Source organism: Leptodactylus fuscus, chromosome 5, assembly GCF_031893055.1.
Source record: "Leptodactylus fuscus isolate aLepFus1 chromosome 5, aLepFus1.hap2, whole genome shotgun sequence".
NCBI classification, from domain to species: domain Eukaryota; kingdom Metazoa; phylum Chordata; class Amphibia; order Anura; family Leptodactylidae; genus Leptodactylus; species Leptodactylus fuscus.
In genome coordinates, this window is record NC_134269.1 from 22,944,945 (window position 1) to 22,966,812 (window position 21,868).

General features: G+C 48.4%; 1 protein-coding gene across 1 annotated transcript; it reads right to left on the bottom strand.

The window, feature by feature from the left end:
* Positions 1–10,822: 10,822 nt before the first annotated feature.
* Positions 10,823–21,430, bottom strand: PPAN (peter pan homolog). The gene is made up of 12 exons (XM_075272642.1): positions 21,345–21,430; positions 20,458–20,628; positions 19,090–19,191; positions 17,461–17,511; positions 16,920–17,090; positions 16,517–16,593; positions 15,494–15,601; positions 14,965–15,088; positions 14,747–14,825; positions 14,280–14,409; positions 13,403–13,560; positions 10,823–11,330 (listed from the first exon to the last, which is right to left on the bottom strand). Exons 1-12 carry the CDS (start codon positions 21,357–21,359, stop codon positions 10,933–10,935), a joined length of 1,584 nt encoding a protein of 527 aa, XP_075128743.1. The 5' UTR covers positions 21,360–21,430; the 3' UTR covers positions 10,823–10,932.
* Between the last annotated feature and the right edge of the window lie 438 nt (positions 21,431–21,868).

Genomic DNA, 21,868 nt, shown 5'->3' on the forward strand with positions numbered 1-21,868 from the left:
TATTTACTGATTTTTGACATTTTGGTCAGTAAGTGCCGGCCTATAAATATTAAATGGCTGCAATATTAAGAGGAGGGGCAAATAATTGGGGTTTGAGTAGCTGAAGTCTGGTGCAGTGATATGGGAAGACATAGCAGATAACTGGCTTTACACAGAAGTGAGGTGAAAGGGTTACAAAGATCATACAATAGGCAACAAGCTTAGCGGTTACAGACAAAAAGGGCAAAGGCTTTATGGGTACTCGCCCGCCTGAACCAAGGTACGGAGCCTGGCATGACAGAACAATTTCTAGCAGATAATGCCAGCTATCACCCAGGTGTTCACACGGAGTTACGGTACGTGCCGCGTGATGTGGCACGTAGACGCCGCGGGACCCTTTGCAGGCCGTACACGCTCCCATTGATTTCAATGGGAGCGGGGATCGTATGCGCCGCGCTACGCTAGCTTGCGGCCGTGCATTTATTCACAGCCGCAAACTAGCGCGGCGCATACGATCCCCGCTCCCATTGAAATCAATGGGAGCGTGTACGGCCCACAAAGGGTCCCGCGGCGTCTACGTGCCACATCACGCGGCACGTAACTCCGTGTGAACTCCCTAATAACCTAGCCTAAAGCAGGCATGTCAAACATGCGGCCCTTTACAGGCATATCTGCGGCCCGCACAAAAGTCTCAAACTTTGTCTCTAAACTTTAGAGACAAATTTTGAGACTTTTGTGCGGGCCGCAGCTGTAGAAGGAAAGTGAGCAGTGGATTGGGGAGACCCTGCTGGATGCAGCGCTGCTTCAGCGGCCGCTCCTCACCCTTCGCAGAGAGCAGGTCTCCCTGCCTGCTCTCTGCCTGCTCCGCTCCGCCCCCTCCTCCCTCCGCTCCGCCTCCTCCTCCCTCCACTCCGCCCCCCTCCTCCCCACATGCCAGGTGACGTGGCCACGTAATCAGGCCCGCACCCAACGTGTGCCTGCGTCCTATGCGGTCCTACAAGACCGCTGCGCAGGCTGAAGAGCAGAAGCAGATAAGCCTCTGCAGAAGAAATTGTGATTTTTCAAGTATTTAACCCCTATCCTACGGATAGGGGATAAATGCTAGATTTATGATGATGGGGGGGTTGGAGTGCTGGGGAAGGGTTGGGGTGCTGGGGGAGGGGGGCTTTTTGATGTCTGTCTGGCCCTTCCTTGGGCTTGAGGGCTGTTTTTTCCCACCCACCTTGTAATTCTTTCACTTAGGGGTTAATTGGAGCATTACAGTCTGTAGTGCTCCTATTAACCCCAAATGCAAGAATTGCAAGTGGGTGGGAAAAAACAGGGAGGGCCAGACATCCAGAAGCCCCCCCCCCCCAGCACTCCAACCCTTCCCCAGCACTCCAACACAATAATGGTGTCTGCCAGCTTTAACTGAGGTGCCATTTTACCGGCAATCGCAGGCACCCGGAGCAAGATTCGGGGCCTGCGTGCATTTTTATGGCAGCCGGGAGCCTTGTGAGGCTCCAGCCTGTCATTCTATACTTTCTATTGTAGGCTACTCTATGTAGCCTGCAATAGAAATGCTGGATTTTTGCGATGCATGGTATTAGTGATCAGTCCCCTAGGCCCTAGCCATTAGCTGCTGTGTGCGGCCCTCGCAACAACCTCTTGTTACTCATGTGGCCCTCGGGGTACCCTGAGTTTGACATGCCTGGCCTAAAGGATAGATCAATGTTTCGGTCCCAGAGAACCCCCTTTACATGTACAGCCATATTAAACCAACCCACTGCCATTATATAGATCAGTCTCGTCTGAGCTGAATGATGTTGACAAGATGCACTTTTACTTCTGAATATGTTTGGAGCAGTGAGGGAGTCACCTTTGCTCTCGTTGCTCCAAAAAGCCCCCACTGCTCGGAGACTCCCTCCTTCCTTTCTTTGATTTTCAGGGCCAAGAAGCTTAGCTGCCCGAGGCAAACTATAGAAAGGCTACCCTTGGGGGGGCGTGGCCTGCATCTGGATGGAGTAGATCGTGTGTTAGAGCTGCTCCTGCCCTGCCTGCTGTAAATCAGCCTGAATGAGCTCCAAACTGTCCTCCATGAGGAAGAAAACCTCTTCCGCAGTTTCCTCCCGGGCCCTGGTTCCCTCCCTAAACCCTGGACAAGCCGGCATCTCCACCTACCTGGTCCCCGCTCCAGGTTCCAAGCAGTCCTCAGCGCAGCGGCGGCCACCTTTGCAGGCCGCGTTGGCACCTCCGGCACTGCTCCCTGCCATCTCCTCTGCAGCCCAACATCCCGCTGACACCCCTGCTGGAGTGCCAGATCCTGCAGCTCCACCGCCGTCCTCCTTCACAAGCTCCGGTGTCCTAGCCTCCTGGAGTGCTGTTGCAGGCGGCTCCCAGGCTTCCTCCAGCCCCTCCAAGATGGCGGATCCCGTGGCGCCTTCTCTCTCTGTCTCCCAGGACATTAGAGGTACGGGTGCTGCCCCTTCTGTGCCCCCCTGCTCTCCCAGACCCCTGACCCTCAGTTTGTGCCCCTGATTAATGCCTCTGACTCAGGAGTGCTTATGACTGATCCTGCTGGCCGTAGCTCAGACCATGTGGCCCCATCCCCCCCCCCCCCCCCTCTCCTCTCAGCTCCTGGGGACTCCTAGGGGGAACAGAGACGGACATTTGTACTACCCCCTCCATATCCCCATATTTAGCTGTGTCTCCGCATTCACCTCCGCCTGTCTCTCAAGCCTCGCACTTTCTTGGAGCTGACATCCTGCAGCCGTCCCTTCCTCATGGCTCCAATTCCTCACCCGGTCCCTGGTTACCGAAGTAACCAAAGCCTGCCGCAGGGAAATCCGTACTGAAATTCGTGCCGAGATCTCTGCACTCAAGCAGGATATCCACCACATTGCCACCCGAGTGGACACCTTGGAAGATGACCATGACCAGACCCCGGGCCTATATTGCTCGCTTACAGGACTCGGTTTCCTTTCAGCAACATTTGTCTATTGAGCTGCAACGTCATGTGGAAGATCTGGATAAAAGTCTGTATGTTGGAGAGACCGGCCAGAAACTCAGAATGAGAATCAATTCACATCGCCATACAATTAAACAACAGAGAATGGACCTTCCCATGCCAAAACATTTCTGCCAGGAAGATCATAATATCACCAGTGACATGAAAATTTTGATTTTAAGGGGGAATTTTAAATCAAGAAAACAGCGACTGATTTATGAGTACAAGTGCATGACCCTATTTAACACTCTGGATAATGGAATGAATCTTTCACATGGGTTCATGTCATTCTATACAAATCACTGAACTAAGACAGCCATAAAGATAAAGAACCTGGGAACTGGGAATAGATTATTTGTTTATATGTATATAGTAATAAGCCTCTTCCCCCTCCCTCCTGATATCCTATCCCTGTATCCAGTTATATATATATGTAGCCTGCAGAAAGTGTTTTTAGATATTTCTGAAGAAGAAGCCCAGAGGAAGCTTCGAAACGTTATATTCTGTCATCATTATGAGTTAGCCATTAAAAAAGAAATCACCTACTGAAGACTCACAAGTTTTTTGGTTTTTTATATTTCATAACCACTGGCTAACACGGTACAAAAACAAACGTTTTCCTTATACCTTTTGAAATAGAAATACTAATTTGGCAATAAACCCCACATCATGTCAGTAGGCTTATTAACTAAGTCATGCATGATGTTAAAGGGGTTGTCCCATCACAAGGATCCTATCTATACTGCTTGTTAATGTGGATGTAAGACTTTTCCTAAATACAAAACTGCTTTGTTTGTCCACTATCTTACTTTATTCATTTTTTTTTTTACACATCCCTTGACTTATCTGGTCAAAAGTCAAGTGATGTATCTGCTGCTCTCAGGGGGGAGGGAGGAGGGGCTAAGTGCACGGGAGTGAGCCTGGGGGGGGGGGGTAGTTTACAGTTTGGGGGGAAGGGGCCGCCAATACAGACCCGGCATCCACTGTAATAGAGAGGCGGATGCCGGGGAGGGTTAGACACCAGCATAGGTGCTGGGGCCTGCGACATCGCTACGCTCCTGCCCTGCATGAAGCCAGCAGGGGCAGGAGCGATGCTGCTATTCCGGAGGGGAGGGGGGGGGGGCGGAGGAGCGGAATAGCAGCATCGCTCCTGCCACTGCTGGCTTCATGCAGGGCAGGAGCGTAGCGATGTCGCAGGCCCCAGCACCTATGCTGGTGTCTAACCCTCCCCGGCATCCGCCTCTCTATTACAGCGGATGCCGGGTCTGTATTGGCATTGTGAAGGCTGGGGAACTGACTGGTCTCACCATCTATTTGCTCTACGTCTGATGCCTAGCTCCATCGGGAGCGTGCACGCAGGGCCAGCGGCATAGAAGCGATGTCTTCTTGCCGCTGGCTTTGCATATGTAACCCCGCCCACCAATGACACAACAAAGCCGGAAGAAAGAAGATTTTACAGCAGCGAGGAGAGGTGAGTATGCGACGTGGGAATACCCCTTTAAGGGGGCTGCCCCTAGAGGGCGGCATACAGAGGCACTGTTCTCCTAATTACATCCTGGAGAATAGATATGCATATGTATTACCCTTATTGCCCGGGTGAAGGATATGCGCAGCTGAGGCTTTCCAAGCTATATGGTCACCCTGGGACACATATTGTACTTTGAATGGTCTCTGAAGGAAATTGGTACTGATGGCCTATCAACAGAATTGGTCATCAGCATCAGATTGATCAGGGTCCAGCGCCTGGACCCCCTCCCGATCATGCGTTTCAACCACTGGAAGCTATACACTAGGTATATGGCCGGAATTGGTCCTGCTCCTATTTAAGTGAGTGACAGCGGGGCTGCAGTTCCAGACCCCACCACTACAATATACAGAGCACCACACCGGCAGCACATGAATCCTAATAACTTGCATTTTATAAGGAAGTTGGCAAGAAATGTGCAGAAGCTGAGACGGGAGATATTTTTAGTATTCACGGTGGTAGAACAATTTGTCTCATCTGAGTTGCTCTGATCCCCTTTATGTAATATACAGTCATTCCTCCCCTTGTGGCTATGGCGCCATCTGCAGGTAAGATCTGCTGTCTTCTATCCCGGTGACTATGGCACTACCTAGAGGTAAGATCTTCTGTCTTCTCTTGCCAGCACTATGGCACCACCTAGAGGTAAGAAGTGCTGTCCTCTTGCCCTGTAACTGGTGCCATCTGCAGGTAAGATGTGTGGTGTCTTCTCTCCCTAACAATGGCGCCATCTACAGGTAAGATCTGCTGTCCTCTTACCATGTTGGTATGGCACCATCTGCAGATAAGATGTGCTGTCTTTTCCTGTGAGTATGGCACCACCTAGTGGTAAGATCTGCTGTCTTCTTTTCCTGCAACTATGGCGCCATCTGGAGGCAAGATTTATTTATTTTTCTTATTTTGTGTACACGGTTGTTAAGGGTGGTTCACAAATCAGTGCCACACATTTCCAAAGGTTGGGTGTGGTATTACGGCTCAGCTCCATTCCCTTCACTTGAGTTAATCTGCAATACCGGATGAAGACTATAGATAGGGGTGGCGCTGTTCTCCATTTTGGACAACTTTTATTTTATTTATTTTTTTTAGCAAGGTCCACCAACAACGACCAGCTGTAAGCTTTGGGGGCAAATGCTCATTTCCCTACAGCGCCACCACAGGGCAAATAGAGCATTACACATCAACTCTAGAGAACACATAGTAAGCAGTAAAACAGAAGACCTTACCTTCATGATGTGTCCATGGTCTTCCTCCATCCGCTCTAGGTCAGGTCTGTGCTGGCAGCCGTCTGGCGCTGAGGAGAAGTATGTTCATGCGGTTAGGAAGATGATGACATGTAGCAGGCTGTACCCAAGAAAAGAGGAAGCAGTAACATAAGACTAAAGAAATCTTAATGAGAAGTCAGGAGACGTGTGACCGTCTGTCACCACGAACCTGCCGCCCTTATTGGGCAAGATGATAGCTGTATTCTATAGGCGGTGCAGAGGGAAGTCACCGACGGGTTCTGGTACCAGAGTGGGTCCAAAGCCCCCTCTGACACACAAGCCTGGGGGCGCTGTTACAGATTAGGACCCAGGAGCATTTGGTAATTGTGTCTGAAGTGGCATATGTCACCGCTCATCCTGAGCTCCCTGGTTCTTAAAATGTACCTCCACTTATAAAATAACTTCTCATAAGTGGATAGGACAGCAGGGCCGCTTTAACACATTGGTGGGCTCACTGTAAAGGTTTCATCCTCATCATCTTAAGACTATTGGTTTACAAAGAATCTGTCTCCAGATCCAGCTCACATACAGAAGTCTATAGAGAGGGGAGGTGGTTAATGGATTTATTGCCTCATTCCGTACAGTGGTAGAGTCTTAAAGGTACCGAAGAGCTAACACACTGACAGTGTAGCAGATTGTATAAGCAGCTCCTCCCTCTCTCCATAGACTTCTATGCATGAAGTAACTGCCTGATAAGTGGAGAAGGAAACAGATTTCTTCAATAAGATATATTACAAAGTTTCTTATATTCCCATGTACTATCCAGACCAAGGAAGTGTAATCGGGTGGAGACATTCCTAGGAAACCCTTGTGTATGTAGGGGTGAGCATTATCCTGCTGAAAAATGCCATGAGAGACAACACACGAGGTTGCAGGGTGTCCTGTACATATTACAAAATGGTTAGTGTCCCTTGTATCACTACTAGGGGTGACTGACTGTCCTATGCAATGGCTCCCCGGTTTAACACACCAGTAGGGGGCAGTGTGTCGCTCCACAGCAAAGGCAGGATGGAAGCGCTTCACTATGAGGACTTGAACAAGACCATTGTTGGATACCAAAAAGAATATGGATTCATCGCAAAAGGTAATACAGCTTCAGTCTGAACTTCTCATACACGAGACAACTGCATGTAATGGTGGTAAGACCTGCAATAGGAGCCATGACACCAAAATTCCTTCTATTAGGCGCCTGGTAATGGTCTAAGCAGAGACAGGGGTGTGTAATGTGGGCACCCCCTATATGAAACCGTGGCAGCTTCTCATGGTTACTGGAGGATCAAACCCCCCTCTCTACAAGGTGATCTATATTACCCATCCAGAGCCTGCTTACCATAGATGTGCCCTGTATAACCATTGCTCCCAACCACTACAACACAATGGCCCAGATGTGGGGGGAATTCATCAAAATCATTTTGCTTCTCTCACTTCTATGATGTGCCCGTCTCAAAATCTGACAACAGGGCAAAAATGTCCCAGTGCATCGTACAGGTATGTCTAACAGTAAGCTAGTTTTCATCTGTACGTACACTACCCAAAAGTAGTCTCTGAGATCCTTTTCAGAAACCAGCAGAAAAAGCACTTTTATGCCCTCTTGTGGCAAGATCCAGCGTCTAATAGATCACTAATGGGTATGTACAAAGGAGAAGTGTTAAATGATAGCGCTCAATGCCAGTCGGCTGCACCAAGGGAGGGACTTCTAGTATTATTTTACCTTTTAACAAGACAAAAATCTATTAATTGATAAGGATTTTATTTTTCACTCCGACTACCTTTGTCTTCACACTTATGTGCTCTGATTTCTTTTCATCAGGGCATCTTAATGGTGAAATGGTCGTTACCCCAGCCATTCTGTAAGATATCAGCAGCCGCTACCTGATATACTAGCGATGGCACAGCCAAAGCTCCTGCGTCCACCCTATAACAGCCAGCGGGCACAACCTGCTCACTGTGGCACGTTATCGTATGGGGAGTACATCCCAGAAGTGGTGCCTGTACAGAACAATGGTCTCCAGCGACTGACCCCATCCCCAGTATAGCACAGGAGATGCATCAGTTGATATGGGCAACTGCTCCGCTTTTATAAAATCTCTCCTGTGTGTCCATCATTCATAAAAATGTACAGTTATCACACCGCTCCACCTCTAGAGAAAGACACAAGCAAGATACGTCACAGACCAACGCCGCCATATAATGCGGAAATATTGGCGTCTACTTTACACTTCCCTCAAATTACACCTCCACCTGCTGCTTGGCCAAACAGGAAGTCCACATGATTACAGCACCGCTAGATTTCCTTTACAATTGTAGCCTAAATACAATACTTGTCCCAAGTTACATCCTGTATTATACTCCAGAGCTGCGCTCACTATTCTGCTGGTGCAGTCACTGTGTACATACATTACATTACTTATCCTGTACTCATCCTGAGTTACATCCTGTATTATACTCCAGAGCTGCGCTCACTATTCTGCTGGTGCAGTCACTGTGTACATACATTACATTACTTCTCCTGTACTGATCCTGAGTTACATCCTGTATTATACTCCAGAGCTGCACTCACTATTCTGCTGGTGCAGTCACTGTGTACATACATTACATTACTTATCCTGTATTATACTCCAGAGCTGCGTTCACTATTCTGCTGGTACAGTCACTGTGTACATACATTACATTACTTATCCTGTATTATACTCCAGAGCTGCGCTCACTATTCTGCTGGTGCAGTCACTGTGTACATACATTACATTACTTATCCTGTATTATACTCCAGAGCTGCGTTCACTATTCTGCTGGTACAGTCACTGTGTACATACATTACATTACTTATCCTGTATTATACTCCAGAGCTGCGCTCACTATTCTGCTGGTGCAGTCACTGTGTACATACATTACATTACTTATCCTGTATTATACTCCAGAGCTGCGTTCACTATTCTGCTGGTACAGTCACTGTGTACATACATTACATTACTTATCCTGTACTGATCCTGAGTTACATCCTGTATTATACTCCAGAGCTGCGCTCACTATTCTGCTGGTAGTCACTGTGTACATACATTACCATATTTTCCGGACTATAAGCCGCACATAAAAACCTACGATTTCCTCAGAAATCGTAAGTGCGGCTTATAGTCCGGTGCGGCTTATATATGGATGGAAGCGGCAGCAAAGACTGCGTGCCGCTTCCATACATACATAAAAGGCACCGTAAGGGTGCATTCACACTACCGAATGCCGGCGTGTATCACAGCCGTACACGCCGGCGTTACAGCAGGGCTGCCGGACACTTCCTATTCATTTCTATGGGAGCCGGCATGCGAGCGCTCCCTATAGAAATGAATGGAAAAAAGCAGTCCATTCATTTCTATGGGGAGCGCTCGCATGCCTGCTCCCATAGAAATGAATAGGAAGTGTCCGGCAGCCCTGCTGTCACGCTGAAACAGAACGTGAAACTTACCCAGCGGTGCAGGGCGGGCATTCAGGCCTCCTCTGCCTCCGATGTTCCGTCCTTCTCCTCCGGCGCTCACTGATAATGGCCTGGGCGCATGCGCAATATCATAATGCTTCTACTGCGCATGTGCCCTGGCCATTATCAGCTTGCGAGCGCCGGAGGAGGACGGAACATCGGAGGAAGAGGAGGCCTGAATGCCCGCCCACCCTGCACCGCTCGGTAAGTTTCACATTCTGTTTCAGGCTTTAATTTTAAAACGGGGGGGGGGGGGGGGGGGGGGGTAGTTTAATCTAACGTTTACGGTTGGGCTCTATCAGCATGATTTTGCTGATAGAGCCCCTCCTCGCCTGCCGAGCGCTTCCAATAGAAGCGGCTGGCACGCGGGAGGTTAAGCGGCCGCTGGCAAAGTCTGCCTGCCGCCGCTTTCAATAAGATATAATGCGCACCGGACTGCGGCTTATAGTCCGGTGCGCCTTATATATGAACCGAGACGGACTATAAGGCGCTCATGGGCAATGCGGCTTATAGTCCAGTGCGCCTTATAGTCCGTAAAATACGGTACCTTACTTATCCTGTATTATACTCCAGAGCTGCGCTCACTATTCTGCTGGTACAGTCACTGTGTACATACATTACATTACTTATCCTGTACTGATCCTGAGTTACATCCTGTATTATACTCCAGAGCTGCGCTCACTATTCTGCTGGTACAGTCACTGTGCACATACATTACATTACTTATCCTGTATTATACTCCAGAGCTGCGCAAACTATTCTGCTAGTGCAGTCACTGTGTACATACATTACATTACTTACCCTGTACTGATCCTGTATTAAACTCCAGAGCTGCGCTCACTATTCTGCTGGTACAGTCATTGTGTACATACATTACATTACTTATCCTGTATTATACTCCAGAGCTGCGCTCACTATTCTGCTGGTACAGTCACTGTGTACATACATTACATTACTTATCCTGTACTGATCCTGTATTATACTCCAGAGCTGCGCTCACTATTCTGCTGGTACAGTCACTGTGTACATACATTACTTACCCTGTACTGATCCTGTATTATACTCTAGAGCTCACAACCTCATACAAGTCAGTTTTTTATTTCTTTTAGAAATAGCGCCACACCTGTCCATTAGCACATTCATATCACTGTAGCAAGGTTGCAATACCATACACAGCCCAGGTGTGGCAGTATGTGAAAGACAGCAGATATTCTCACTAATGACCATAGAAGGTACTAGCGGTGTGGCCAGCAGACCTCTATGATCTCCTGGTGCTTTGCCATCGCTACGTACATGCTAGAATAAATACCCGCATTGTGCATGCAAAGGAAGGGGTTAAATAGCTGCCAGAGGCACATAGGGCCGCAATGCCACCATTCTGGAAAACAGCCCTCCTGATCACAAGGCTGCACTGAATTATTGGACTGTTGTGTGCCCTGTGACCGCGCCACATCCCATCATGTCCCTGTCTGACCATTGCACATATTGTATCATCATACTGGATACATAAAACAAAAAAAGAAATAATCATTCCCCGCCCAGAAACACCAAATTAGCATAAACTCCGCCCCCTTGGGGGGGGGGTGTCCAGACCAGGGACAGGTAAATGAAGTGTAAAATCCCTCGTTTTATTTGTAGGCCTCATGACATAAAGCAGCTTCACACCTTATAATTACAGTTATTTACAGGGAACGTCCGTGGTAGCGCCCTCTCATGGTCACTTCTTCTTATGCTTGAAGGCTTTCCCTTTCGGACCCCCTGTTTTAGGTCCTCCGGTAAACTTGCCCTTCTTCCCCCTCTTTGGGTCCTTAGAGCCGAATACCTTCTTGGACCCCATCTGCTTTTTCTTCCCCATCCTGGAGGACTGCTTGTTGGGGGATCGGCCCTCGGGGCTCTTGAAGTTCTGTCCTTTCTTGAAGGGTTTCTGTCCCTTATGACCGTCTCTGGGTGACTGTCCTTTGGGGCCTTTGTGTAAGGAGAACTTGGCCTTGTGGTGCCCGCTGGAGGAGGGGGAGGCCTCGCCCCGCTTCATGTTGACTTTAGATTTCTTGAATTTCTTCTCGGGAGGGCCGGATCTCCGTCTTGGCCCCGACTTCTTACCATGAAGGAAGAGATCTGCAAGGAGGAAGGAAGAGACAGAAGATGGTAAAAAATATCCCAGGAGATTAAGGTGTACATAGAAGCAAACCCACACAATGTGCAGGGCTTGGAACCTGGAAAGCCCACCGATAGCTTGTGGCCAACCATAGGTTTCCCATGCAGGGAAGTGACTGGAGAAATCTGCAGACATGTGCACCCTTCATAACACTTAGTGACTCAGCTTTCCTGGCGTTCTGAATGGCACACATGTATACTATGACAATACTGTAAGGGCAGACTAACGTATGACCATCATGGCTGCCATATTCAATCCCATGACCATATTCTAAAGGTCAATAATGGAAAGCCAAAAAAACCAATCTCTCCTTAGTTGGGTCAGCAGACATCTAGAGGTTAAATGAACGACACGTTCTGCGCATGCTCTCCGTCCACTGCAGTGGTTTCCGCTGCCCAGAGTCTGCCATGACAGCTGTGCAGGGTCAGCTCTGACCCCACAGGTCACATACTGATCATCCATAGGGGACTGAAAAACCCTTTAAGAAAGGTTATTAATAACAGGTGGATGGTGGGCCGACTCCCGGTACCCCAGCTGATCAAGTGTCTGAAGACACGGCTCTCACATTCATTGGTCACATGGTACAGCGGCAGCTCAATATTATCCAAGTGAATAAAGCTAAGCTGCAATACCAAGCACGGCCACTATACAATGTATGGCGCTGTGTCTGGTACACAATGAAGGGGTTGCAACACTCAGCCGAACGCTTCGGCTGTAATAGTACGGCGCATGTCGGGTCTGTAACTATGGCGACCACCATAGCCGCCGGGTGTCTACTGCTTTCAGCAGTAGACAACCGGCTTTGATGCCTCCGATCAGTCCCCGGACCGATCGGAGGCATTAACCCCTCCGGCGCCGCGGTCAAAGGCGCCATTTTCCCGGCGGAGCATGGGCACCGCCATTTTGCCGGTTATCGCCGGCTCCTGGAGCATGCTCCAGGGCTGACGTCACGATGCCATGACAGCCAGGAGCCTTTACTAGGCAGCCAGGAGCCTTTACAAGGCTCCCAGGCTGGTCTGCAAATCCTCTCTTTTGCAGGCTGGTCTATGCAGCCTGCAATAGAAAGGATGATTTTTTGCAATGCATTAGCATTGTAATGCATTGCATTAGTGATCAGACCACCTGGGGTTCAACACCCCTAGGGGGTCTAATAAATGCAAAAAAAAAAAAGTAAAAAGTAAAAAAAATAAAAAATAAAAAGTATTAAAAATTCAAATCACCCCCCTTTCTCTAGAACACATATAAAAGTAGTTAAAAACTGTGAAACATATACATGTTAGGTATCCCTGTGTCCGAAATTGCCTGCTCTACAAATCTATAAAAATATTTTTCCTGTTCGGTAAACGCCGTAGCAGAAAAAAATTGTCAAAAGTGCCAAACCGCCGTTTTTTCACTGTTTTGATTCTGATAAAAATTTGAATCAAAAGTGATCAAAGAAATAACATTTCCCGAAAATGGTAGAACTAAAAAGTACACCTGGTCCCGCAAAAAACGACGCCCTATACATCCCCGTACACTGACGTATAAAAAAAGTTACGGCTGTCAGAATATGGCGACTTTTAGAAAAAAGGTTTTTTTTTTAACACAGTTTTGGATTTTTTTTAAGGGGTCAAAATGTAAATAAAACCATATAAATGTGGTATCCCTGGAACCGTACCGAAACACAGAATTTAGGGGACATGTCATTTTGGCTGCACAGTGAACGCCGTAAAACCAAAGCCCCCCCATTCTAAATTTTTTTCCAGCTTCCCAGTACATTATATAGAATAAATAATGGTGGCATCATGAAGAAAAATTTGTCCCGCAAAAATTAAGACCTCATATGGCTCTGGGAGCGGAGAAATAAAAAAGTTATGGGGTTTAGAAGGAGGGGAGTCAAAAACGAAAAACGAAAATCAAAAAATGCCATCAGCAGGAAAGGGTTAATGGTACACTGTGCAGTGCAAGGGTAAAAATAGGAATGGTCACATCTGACGTAAAAATGCAGAGCTAACACATTGCACCCGTCACTACAGTCCTATAGCAGGGGTACCTTTGTCCGGCTCCGCGCCGACCGTCTGTCTGTAATACTCGGCATCATCATCGTCAGACACGTCTGCTGGATCTTGTTCACCAGAGGCTCCGGGGTCCTCCGCTTCGCTGTCTTCATCCTCTGGCTGCTTCCGCTTCATGCCAGCCAAGCTGCGCTTCCTGGTGGTAAAAGATCAGGAGTCAGGCTTTATATATTGGTCAGGTGACAGGTCAAAGGTTTACAGGGGGCTGCCCAAGACACCGTCTGTTTTGGATACTGATGACCTATCCTGTGAATAGACCATCAGTATCTGATCGGTGGGGCTCGGGGTATACGGCCAGAAGCAGCTCTACTACTATTCAAGGGAACGGGAGACATCATTGCTACAGTGTACGGGAACATGACCCACAGAATGAGCCCCCCAGTGATCAGGAGGACGGGGGACTGAAAGCCCACCTAAAGCCTCCTAGCTTGTGGGACCAGCACTCCATTTCTCTTCTATAGTCCTGGACATGACGCACCAGTCATGCAAGGATGCTCGCACAACATTCACAAAGACTTTCAGTCCTCCCATTTTCCAGGTCGTTGTGGGACCCCGTGGTTGGACCCCCCGCGATGTCTCACTTACCCCCCCCTATATGCAAGACGGGAGAATTGTCTAATAGGGGAACCACTTTTAAGGGGTTCAAAAAAAATGGCTGCTTTCTTCTTCTGTTGGTCACATGGCCACTGCTGCTCAGTCTCATTCGTTTTAATGGGATGGGGATGTGGCATTGCCACCTGACCAAGGTCACTTTACAAGAAGAAGAAAGCAGCCATGTTTTTGCATCCTACACAACCCCTGCGCTGGCCCGGTGGGCGGCCTGCCCTGCTCTCGGTAGTACCGGGCCGCACTCACTTATTCTCCATTTTCAGCTCCTCCTTGCGCTGTACATCCTGCTCCTGCTTCTTCCTCCGCTCGCTCTTCTGTTTCAGCTTCTTCTCTTTACGCTCCAGCATGGCCCGGATCTCCTCTTCTGTCTTTTTGACTGAGATGGAAAAAATAAAAAAAAATCAGTGACCTGTCCTGTAGACAATGAGACCATAGAAGGGAGAGAAGACCTCTGACGCACTGAGGGTATATACAATACAGCTGCAGCATCCACAATGGTGGCCGCTGATATCTATGCTGACCCCTGTGACCCCACAAGCCGGTAAGCCAGTATCGGGGGCTGCCCACACATCACCTAATGGGGCTCTAAGCTCATCCCCTGCCCCATTTACCATAAGCTTCTTGTGCTGCAGCATCCTCACGACCCAAAGAAGTGTCATGGGAACATGGGACAGCCCGGACTAAGGAAAGTAAATGGAGGGACGACGACTTACCGAAACTGTGATATAAAACTTTGCCGTCACTTAAACCCTCCTCAATCTTGACCAGCTGTAGAGTCATCCTGGGGCCAATCTGGTGGCAAAAGAGAAATTATAAAACGTATATATATGTATACACACATCACCCTATATTGTATCGGACATGCACCTCATGTTGGGGCCCTCCACGACTATTCACCTCCAGATTTACTAGCCCCCATACAGTTACCCACCTCTGTCAGACGCACGGCACTTTGCTGGGCCTTCATGTTGCCGCGTCCGGCGTATAACTGGGGCAGCTCTGTGATGTTATGGTCTCCGTCCTGCTCGGCCTCGCTCTCCGAGAGGTTGGCTCCTCTAGAAGGTAGGAAGAAGACATCATGAAGTGCAACTCAATCGTAAAGGGGGTGTTTAGATAAACCGGAAAACCCAGAGTGGTTGGGAAAGAAGTGGCAGTGCTAAGGCGAGCCCCTGCAGCCATTCGCTGGCCTCAGCGGACATAATTTGGGTACGTCATTAGCAGTGGTATCACCGGTACCCAACCTGGCCGAAAGTCACCTGAGCAGCGCCACTACCCATACAACCAGAATAGAAACAGTTGAGTTTGAGAAAGCGGGAGGAGAGGAAGGAGGCTACGGCCACTAAACAATCTGGAATCCTGTCAATTCCAATTATTCAGCAGTCTGCACGGCACCGGTTGCTCTTATTACATGTCTAAACATTAGGACACAGATGTCCGCTCTTGATTGCCCCTTTACTTACTTGACCAGCAGTTCACTGATGTCCTCCCAGCGGCTCATGTTGGGGAATTTCTCCTGGAGAAGCTTCTTCATCCCCTTACTCATTCCTACAGGGACCACCTTCAAACTGCTATAAAGACACAAGAGGCAAAGCTATAATTTACATGAACAACAGCGCCACCTACCGCCAGTCTAGAGGTACTGCAATATTCCAGCCTGAAAAATACCCAATACCGGAACATAGAGAAAAAAAAAAACTGACTCTTTGGTGCCACCTATTGGTAGCCACCCTGTAAGTCACTGTCCAATAACCCGGAGATGGCACCATTTCGGTGTCTTAGTTCCACCTCAGTACAGGCTAGGGGTATTGGTTGTCTAGGGGTGTAGGCTAGGGGTACAGGTTGTCTATCTTTACTGAAATGGTGTCCGATTATTTAGGGGGTTCTCCCATGATATAAAGTGATGTCATATCACTATGTAAACTGACTTCTTGCTCCATTCCCCATCTCAGAATGAAGGCCGTGCTGGATTAGTGCTACGTCCCCCTCCTGTAAATCGTCCTGCAGCGACATTACGTTATAGGACAGGACTATACTTTTAACCCAAGGAGAGTCTGCAAATATAGTATCTTTTTGGGGATGTTCACACTATCACTATAAGTGTCTGATGCGGTCATCTGTCATAGGATAAGAGCAACGGACAGTAACAGTAGTAGAGTGACGGATGCAGACGAAGCCGATCCGACCAAGTCGGTTCCCATTGACTCTAATGTAAACGCCATCTTCTGTAATATTCGTTTATTTTCGTAACGGAAGAAAAAAAAAATCCTGAATCTTTTTTCTATTTCTGTGTACAGAGCTATGGAAATTTTTTATTTTTTTTGGACAGGATGTATTTCCATGATGAATTCAGCAAATGACAAAGCAGCATAAGTTTCATCCCAAAACCAAGCTATAACCCTGGCCAACTTCCCACTACAGGCCGCAACGAAGAGGTTGGCCAGGCGGCAGCGTGGCACCAAAACTCACAGCACCCTAATACTTACTAATGCCTGAACTCCAGCAGCTGGGTGTCCTCATTGTAGTCAATCAGGATACATCTACGGATAGTGTTCAAGTTCACCTGCCAGGAAGAGATCGAGAGGGATTAGTATTATAATATAGCACAACACAGGGAAGGAGAATGAGAGTTATAGTCCATCTGCCCGCAGCGACTTCTACATGGATGTCTCAGCGTGTTTGCTTTAGAGAATCATGGGGAGCCCTCAGAAGACTATACAAGGTCATCAGCGACATCCACTAAGGAAAGGGTACATTTACAGGTGACCGGACGGGTGGTAAGGGGTTGGGGAGAAGGAAATGTCATGGGACCCATATAAAGATCTGAACAGACATTTTTGGAGCAAAGCTGCAGTGTAAAGCATAAAGGAGGCAATGCATCTGTCTTACCTTGTGCACATTGATGGAGGGGAACATGTTCTGGAACATTGTGGCCATGAGCTTGACATGCATTCCCTGTGTGCCGAAATTATTGAGGACCAGGAGAGGAGGAAAGACAAACTGCTGTTCGTGCATCCGATGCCTCTTCAGGGAGGAGACCACGTCCTTCACCAGGGAATACTGCAGACAGAAAGGGGCAGACTGATCAACCATGGAGGGGAAGTAAATTAGTCATATGCAAATGAGGAAGCAAGTGCCCTGTGGGTGGTCCTGAGATCATGGCTCCAGCAGGGTCCAATGTCCTGCGCAGAAATATCACGCCCCGGAGCGGTAAAGGGTGACATATCACAAATCAAGACCCTGTGCACTTGCCAGATTCGTGGCCACCTTTTGTGTTTTTTTGGACCTCTCTCTCTGTGGCCGCAGATATTAGCTGCACTTTGTTTACTGGGCAAAACAGATCTGACAGACTCCCTTTAGGCCAAGTGAATAGAGAGAAGACAATGCAGAACTTGCCAAACCCAGTTCAGGGAATGGGCACGATACCAACCTGTGCCACTCTGAAGTGCAGCGTGGGGCCTCTCGGTAAACGCACAAATTTCTGATGATATAAAAAAAAAAAAAAAAAAGTTAATATTTGGAGGCGCTGTACAGTAACCAGTCTACAAATCATTGTAAGGCCCTGTCCATACAGTAGAGGTGACATGCACCTTGGCCCTGACAGCTGTCGTAACACTATAAGGGTGAATTCACACTGAGTAAACGCTAGCTTATTCTGAACGTAAAACACGTTCAGAATAAGCGGCGTCTAAAGCAGCTCCATTCATTTCTATGGGAGCGGGGATACGAGCGCTCCCCATAGAAATGAATGGGCTGCTTCTTTCACTCCGTGCAGTCCCATTGAAGTGAATGGGAAGTGCCGGCGTATACGGCAAGCTCTGCTCATGCCGGAGCGTACACGCCGGCACTCCCCATTCACTTCAATGGGACTGCACGGAGTGAAAGAAGCAGCCCATTCATTTCTATGGGGAGCGCTCGTATCCCCGCTCCCATAGAAATGAATGGAGCTGCTTTAGACGCCGCTTATTCTGAACGTGTTTTACGTTCAGAATAAGCTAGCGTTTAGTCAGTGTGAATTCACCCTAACTCTCAGCATCTCCTGACACCTACCACATTACAAAGGCACACTTTATGGCACATCCTCATTGTTAAAGGGGTTTTCAGGTTTCACAATATCAATGGTCATTAGGATTTAGGATAGATGGGGGGGGGGGGGCATCTCGCTGCGCTCAGCAAGTGCTGCAAAATCTTCATAGTGTACGCCTACTTGGTAGCACTAATAGAAGAGATTGCCACCTTGTCTCACCCAAGAGGATAGCAAAATGCTGTAATACCAGGCACAGCCGTCGCTATATGTATGACGTGTAGGTAGATAGAAGCATTGAAAAGGCCTCAGCACTGCAGCCCCGCAAACAGCAAGTCAGGGCCCCATTGATGACCTATTCTATAGACAACCTGTAATATGTGTGCCCCAAGGAGTATGTCCCACAGTCTCCAGGTGTATGGGCTGCGGCTGAGAACCTCTGTCCCTCCCTGTCCAAGATGGAAGCTTGTGGGTGTCATCCTTACTTTAGAAGCCCAATGGGCGCTACCAACAGTACCCAAGGAGGCCCTTATTGCAGTTACAGGCACAATGGGGAGTGAGTGGAGCTAGGTTCATTGCTCACCACTCTGGTCCTCACTGCTCCAGGACGTTCAGTGCTGATGTCACCGCTAGAGATGAGCGAGTACTGTTCGGAACAGCCAATCCGAACAGCACGCTCGCATAGAAATGAATGGACGTAGCCGGCACGCGGGGGGTTAAGCGGCCGGCCGCCGTCAAAGCGGAAGTACCAGGTGCATCTATTCATTTCTATGGAGCGTGCTGTTCGGATCAGCTGATCCCAACAGTACTCGCTCATCTCTAGTCACCGCAGGTCTCAGATAAGACACAACACTGGCCCCTACTCTGTGTGTGAGGTCCATTATACTGAGTGTAGGGCCACTAATGGGACCATTATACTACATGTTGGGGCGCTGAGGGGACCATTATACTGCATGTGAAGGACTATCTAAGGGATGTGCCATAAAAGTGCGCTGTGTGACATTTACTAACTCGTGCTTCAAGTTCTTTACTTACAAAGTTGACATTCGTTTCTGTTTTGCTGAAGATCAAGAAGTGGGTGACTCCGAGGGGCCCGGCCACCGCCACAAAATCTTTCAAGCTGTTATTCTTGCGAACCTATGAAATAAAATAGTACAAATGTGAACAAGTCATAGAACATAGGAATATACAGCGGGCATCGGCTCATCTGTATACAGCTCCAAGCATGGGAAATGATGAAGATTTTTCGCAGTCTCTACATAATTACACCCACATATGGCACAGAAATGCTGTTTGATGCCCGCTTGTGTTGGGTTCAGGCAGTGCCAGTATTTCGGAAGAGAATATGACAGTGGTGTGTTGATACACTGCCTGGCTAAAAAAAGAGTCGCCTTGTGCAACAAGGTACCGTTCCACCCCTGATATAATTATGAACTGTTCATGACAGGAATTTTCCTATATTCTTGAATATATATAATTGAGCTGTAGCCTGTCAAGTGCAGATCATAATTAAAGGTGTGAAGCGATGTCTACCAATGGAAGAGGTACCAGAGGAAGAGATGTTAGTGCCTTCAAGAAGGGGCAAGTCATTGGATTGCGTCAGGCCAACAAATCGACCAAGGAGATAGCCGAAGTAACTGGAATCGGACAGAGAACTGTTCAGCGTATCATACGAGCATGGTGAGATGGTGGAGAATCCCCCTCCAACCGTGGAAAGTGTGGGGGTAAGACTATACTCGAAACTCGAGGTTGTAGGTCCCTAAAGCGACTGGTGAAGAATAACCACCGGAAAACCACCTTTGAGCTCACACAGATGTTCAACTCGACGGAGCGACACATTTCGGAGCGAACAATGCGACGAGAACTCAAAGGAATGGGACTCAACAGTTGTGTCGCCACACGAAAGCCATTGGTGACAGAGACCAACAGACGTCGGCACCTGTCATTTGCAAGAGACCACAAGGATTGGACCCTAGAGCAGTGGAGAAAGGACATGTGGTGAGATGAATCACGTTTCACATTGTTCCAGAGTGATGGTCGTGTCCGGGTGCGACGAGAAGCACACAAAACACTGGAATGTGCTGGAAAGGAAAATGCGCTGTCACTCACCACCCCCAACCAATCTGCGTAACCTGGGCTCCCTGATATTCGAGAATTGGATCAAAATCCCTGAGTCTACACTACAGAACATTATAGACTCCATGCCAAGACGGATGCGTGCGGTTATTCGTGCTCATGGTGGCCCAACTAAATATTAACACTCACAACTTTTTTTTTGGCCAGGCAGTGTAGTAAAGGTGCAGCGGGCTCTCCTGATGTATTAGAGGAATGGCCCGGCACATCCCACTCACCATAATACATAAGTACAAGCTTCCCCGCTTCCTAATATTAGGTTGTTGTTACCTTGAGGGAGGAGGCAGTGAATGGCTCCATCGTCCGCCGCACATCTTGGATCAGCTGCTGCACGTTCTTCCCGATCTGCCCACGATGGAATACAAATGAGTGCGGGACTTTGGCGTAATCCTCCTCGGCATTGTGAGCAGCGGCGGCTTGGAGCTTCTTCTGGTTCTTGGTCTAAGGAAGAAAGAGACAGAGGTAAGAGATCTGGAGACACACTGAAGCCCCGAAATAATGAGACATACAAGAACAGAGAGGGGGGATGATAGCTGATGTCTGTATAATGACAGTCACCTCTATTACAGAATTATCTGACCCCCTGTATAAGCAATGCCGCCCCTGCTACCTCTTGTGTCACCCCCTCTACCTCATAGATTGTAAGCTCTTGTGAGCAGGGCCCTCAGTCCCATTGTGTGAAGTGACTTTCTTTGTAATGTATCTTCCTGTCTGTATTTGAACCCTACAAATTGTACAGCGCTGCGGAATATGTTGGCGCTATATAAATACAATGTATTATTATTATAGATGGGAAGTTTCTGCTGCCAGAGAGATTTTGGGGCTAGTGACGGACACAGGTCACATATACTGGGGTGCAGGCAGTGCCCATTGTCAGTGTCTGTATACAGAGGCCGCCTGTATGATGGGACACATCACTAGCCTGTACTATGGCGGCACATGTGAGGGCTCAGTGATCATGCCCATGAAGCCTGTAGCAGCATTATCATGGCTCCTGACTGCCAGGGGGTGGCGCTGCTAGGTGGCTTTAACCATGTGAGTGCCAGGTTGGCTGACAGTCCACTGAAGACTGTCCTGACCCCAGCAGCCAGTTACAGAACAACTACAAGTCCCAGCGGTCACATCAGGGGCCATTGTAGTTCCTCCGCTCCTCTTACCTTCTCCTTCCCCATGCTGCTCTTCTCTCCTCCGGCTGCTCCTGCCGCACACACGTGCTAAAGCAGTCCGTTCACTTCCGGTTCCGCCTCCTGGAGCAAAGGCCCTGCGCTGTTAGTTCCGACCTCACTTAGTTCCGGGATACTATCACTCTCCCATGACGTCACGGCCATGTGGGCGGAGCTATTGTGCATCTTATAGAACTTGTTATACACAGAGAGGAGACAGCGGGTGTGTGAGAGGGGATATGGGGGACAGACTGTGAGCACGAGGGGCAAATAGGGCTGTAGAATGGCCCCTCCAGCTCCCCACATGTAATATAATGGCCCTTACTTTGCCTCCACATAAATCAAATGGCCGCCAAGCTAAGTCATGTCCAGGGAGGACTGAGGGTTACATGGGACTTGGGTTGTTCTGAAAGCACCGCCATCCCCATTCATCCCTTTCCCTGTGACAGTATAATATTCCATAGTGGCCCTATACCTCACAAGTTTTTAAGAACTGAAAGAGGGACAAAGTGTGCGGC

What these genes read in the sequence shown, in the direction of transcription:
- PPAN (XM_075272642.1), bottom strand. An exon ending in TCACTGCCTCCTCCCTCAAG is followed by an intron (nt 19,192 to 20,457) that starts GTAACAACAACC and finishes TTTATTTCATAG; the next exon opens with GTTCGCAAGAATAACAGCTT. An exon ending in CGGCGCGGAGCCGGACAAAG is followed by an intron (nt 11,331 to 13,402) that starts GTACCCCTGCTA and finishes TCCTCCTTGCAG; the next exon opens with ATCTCTTCCTTCATGGTAAG.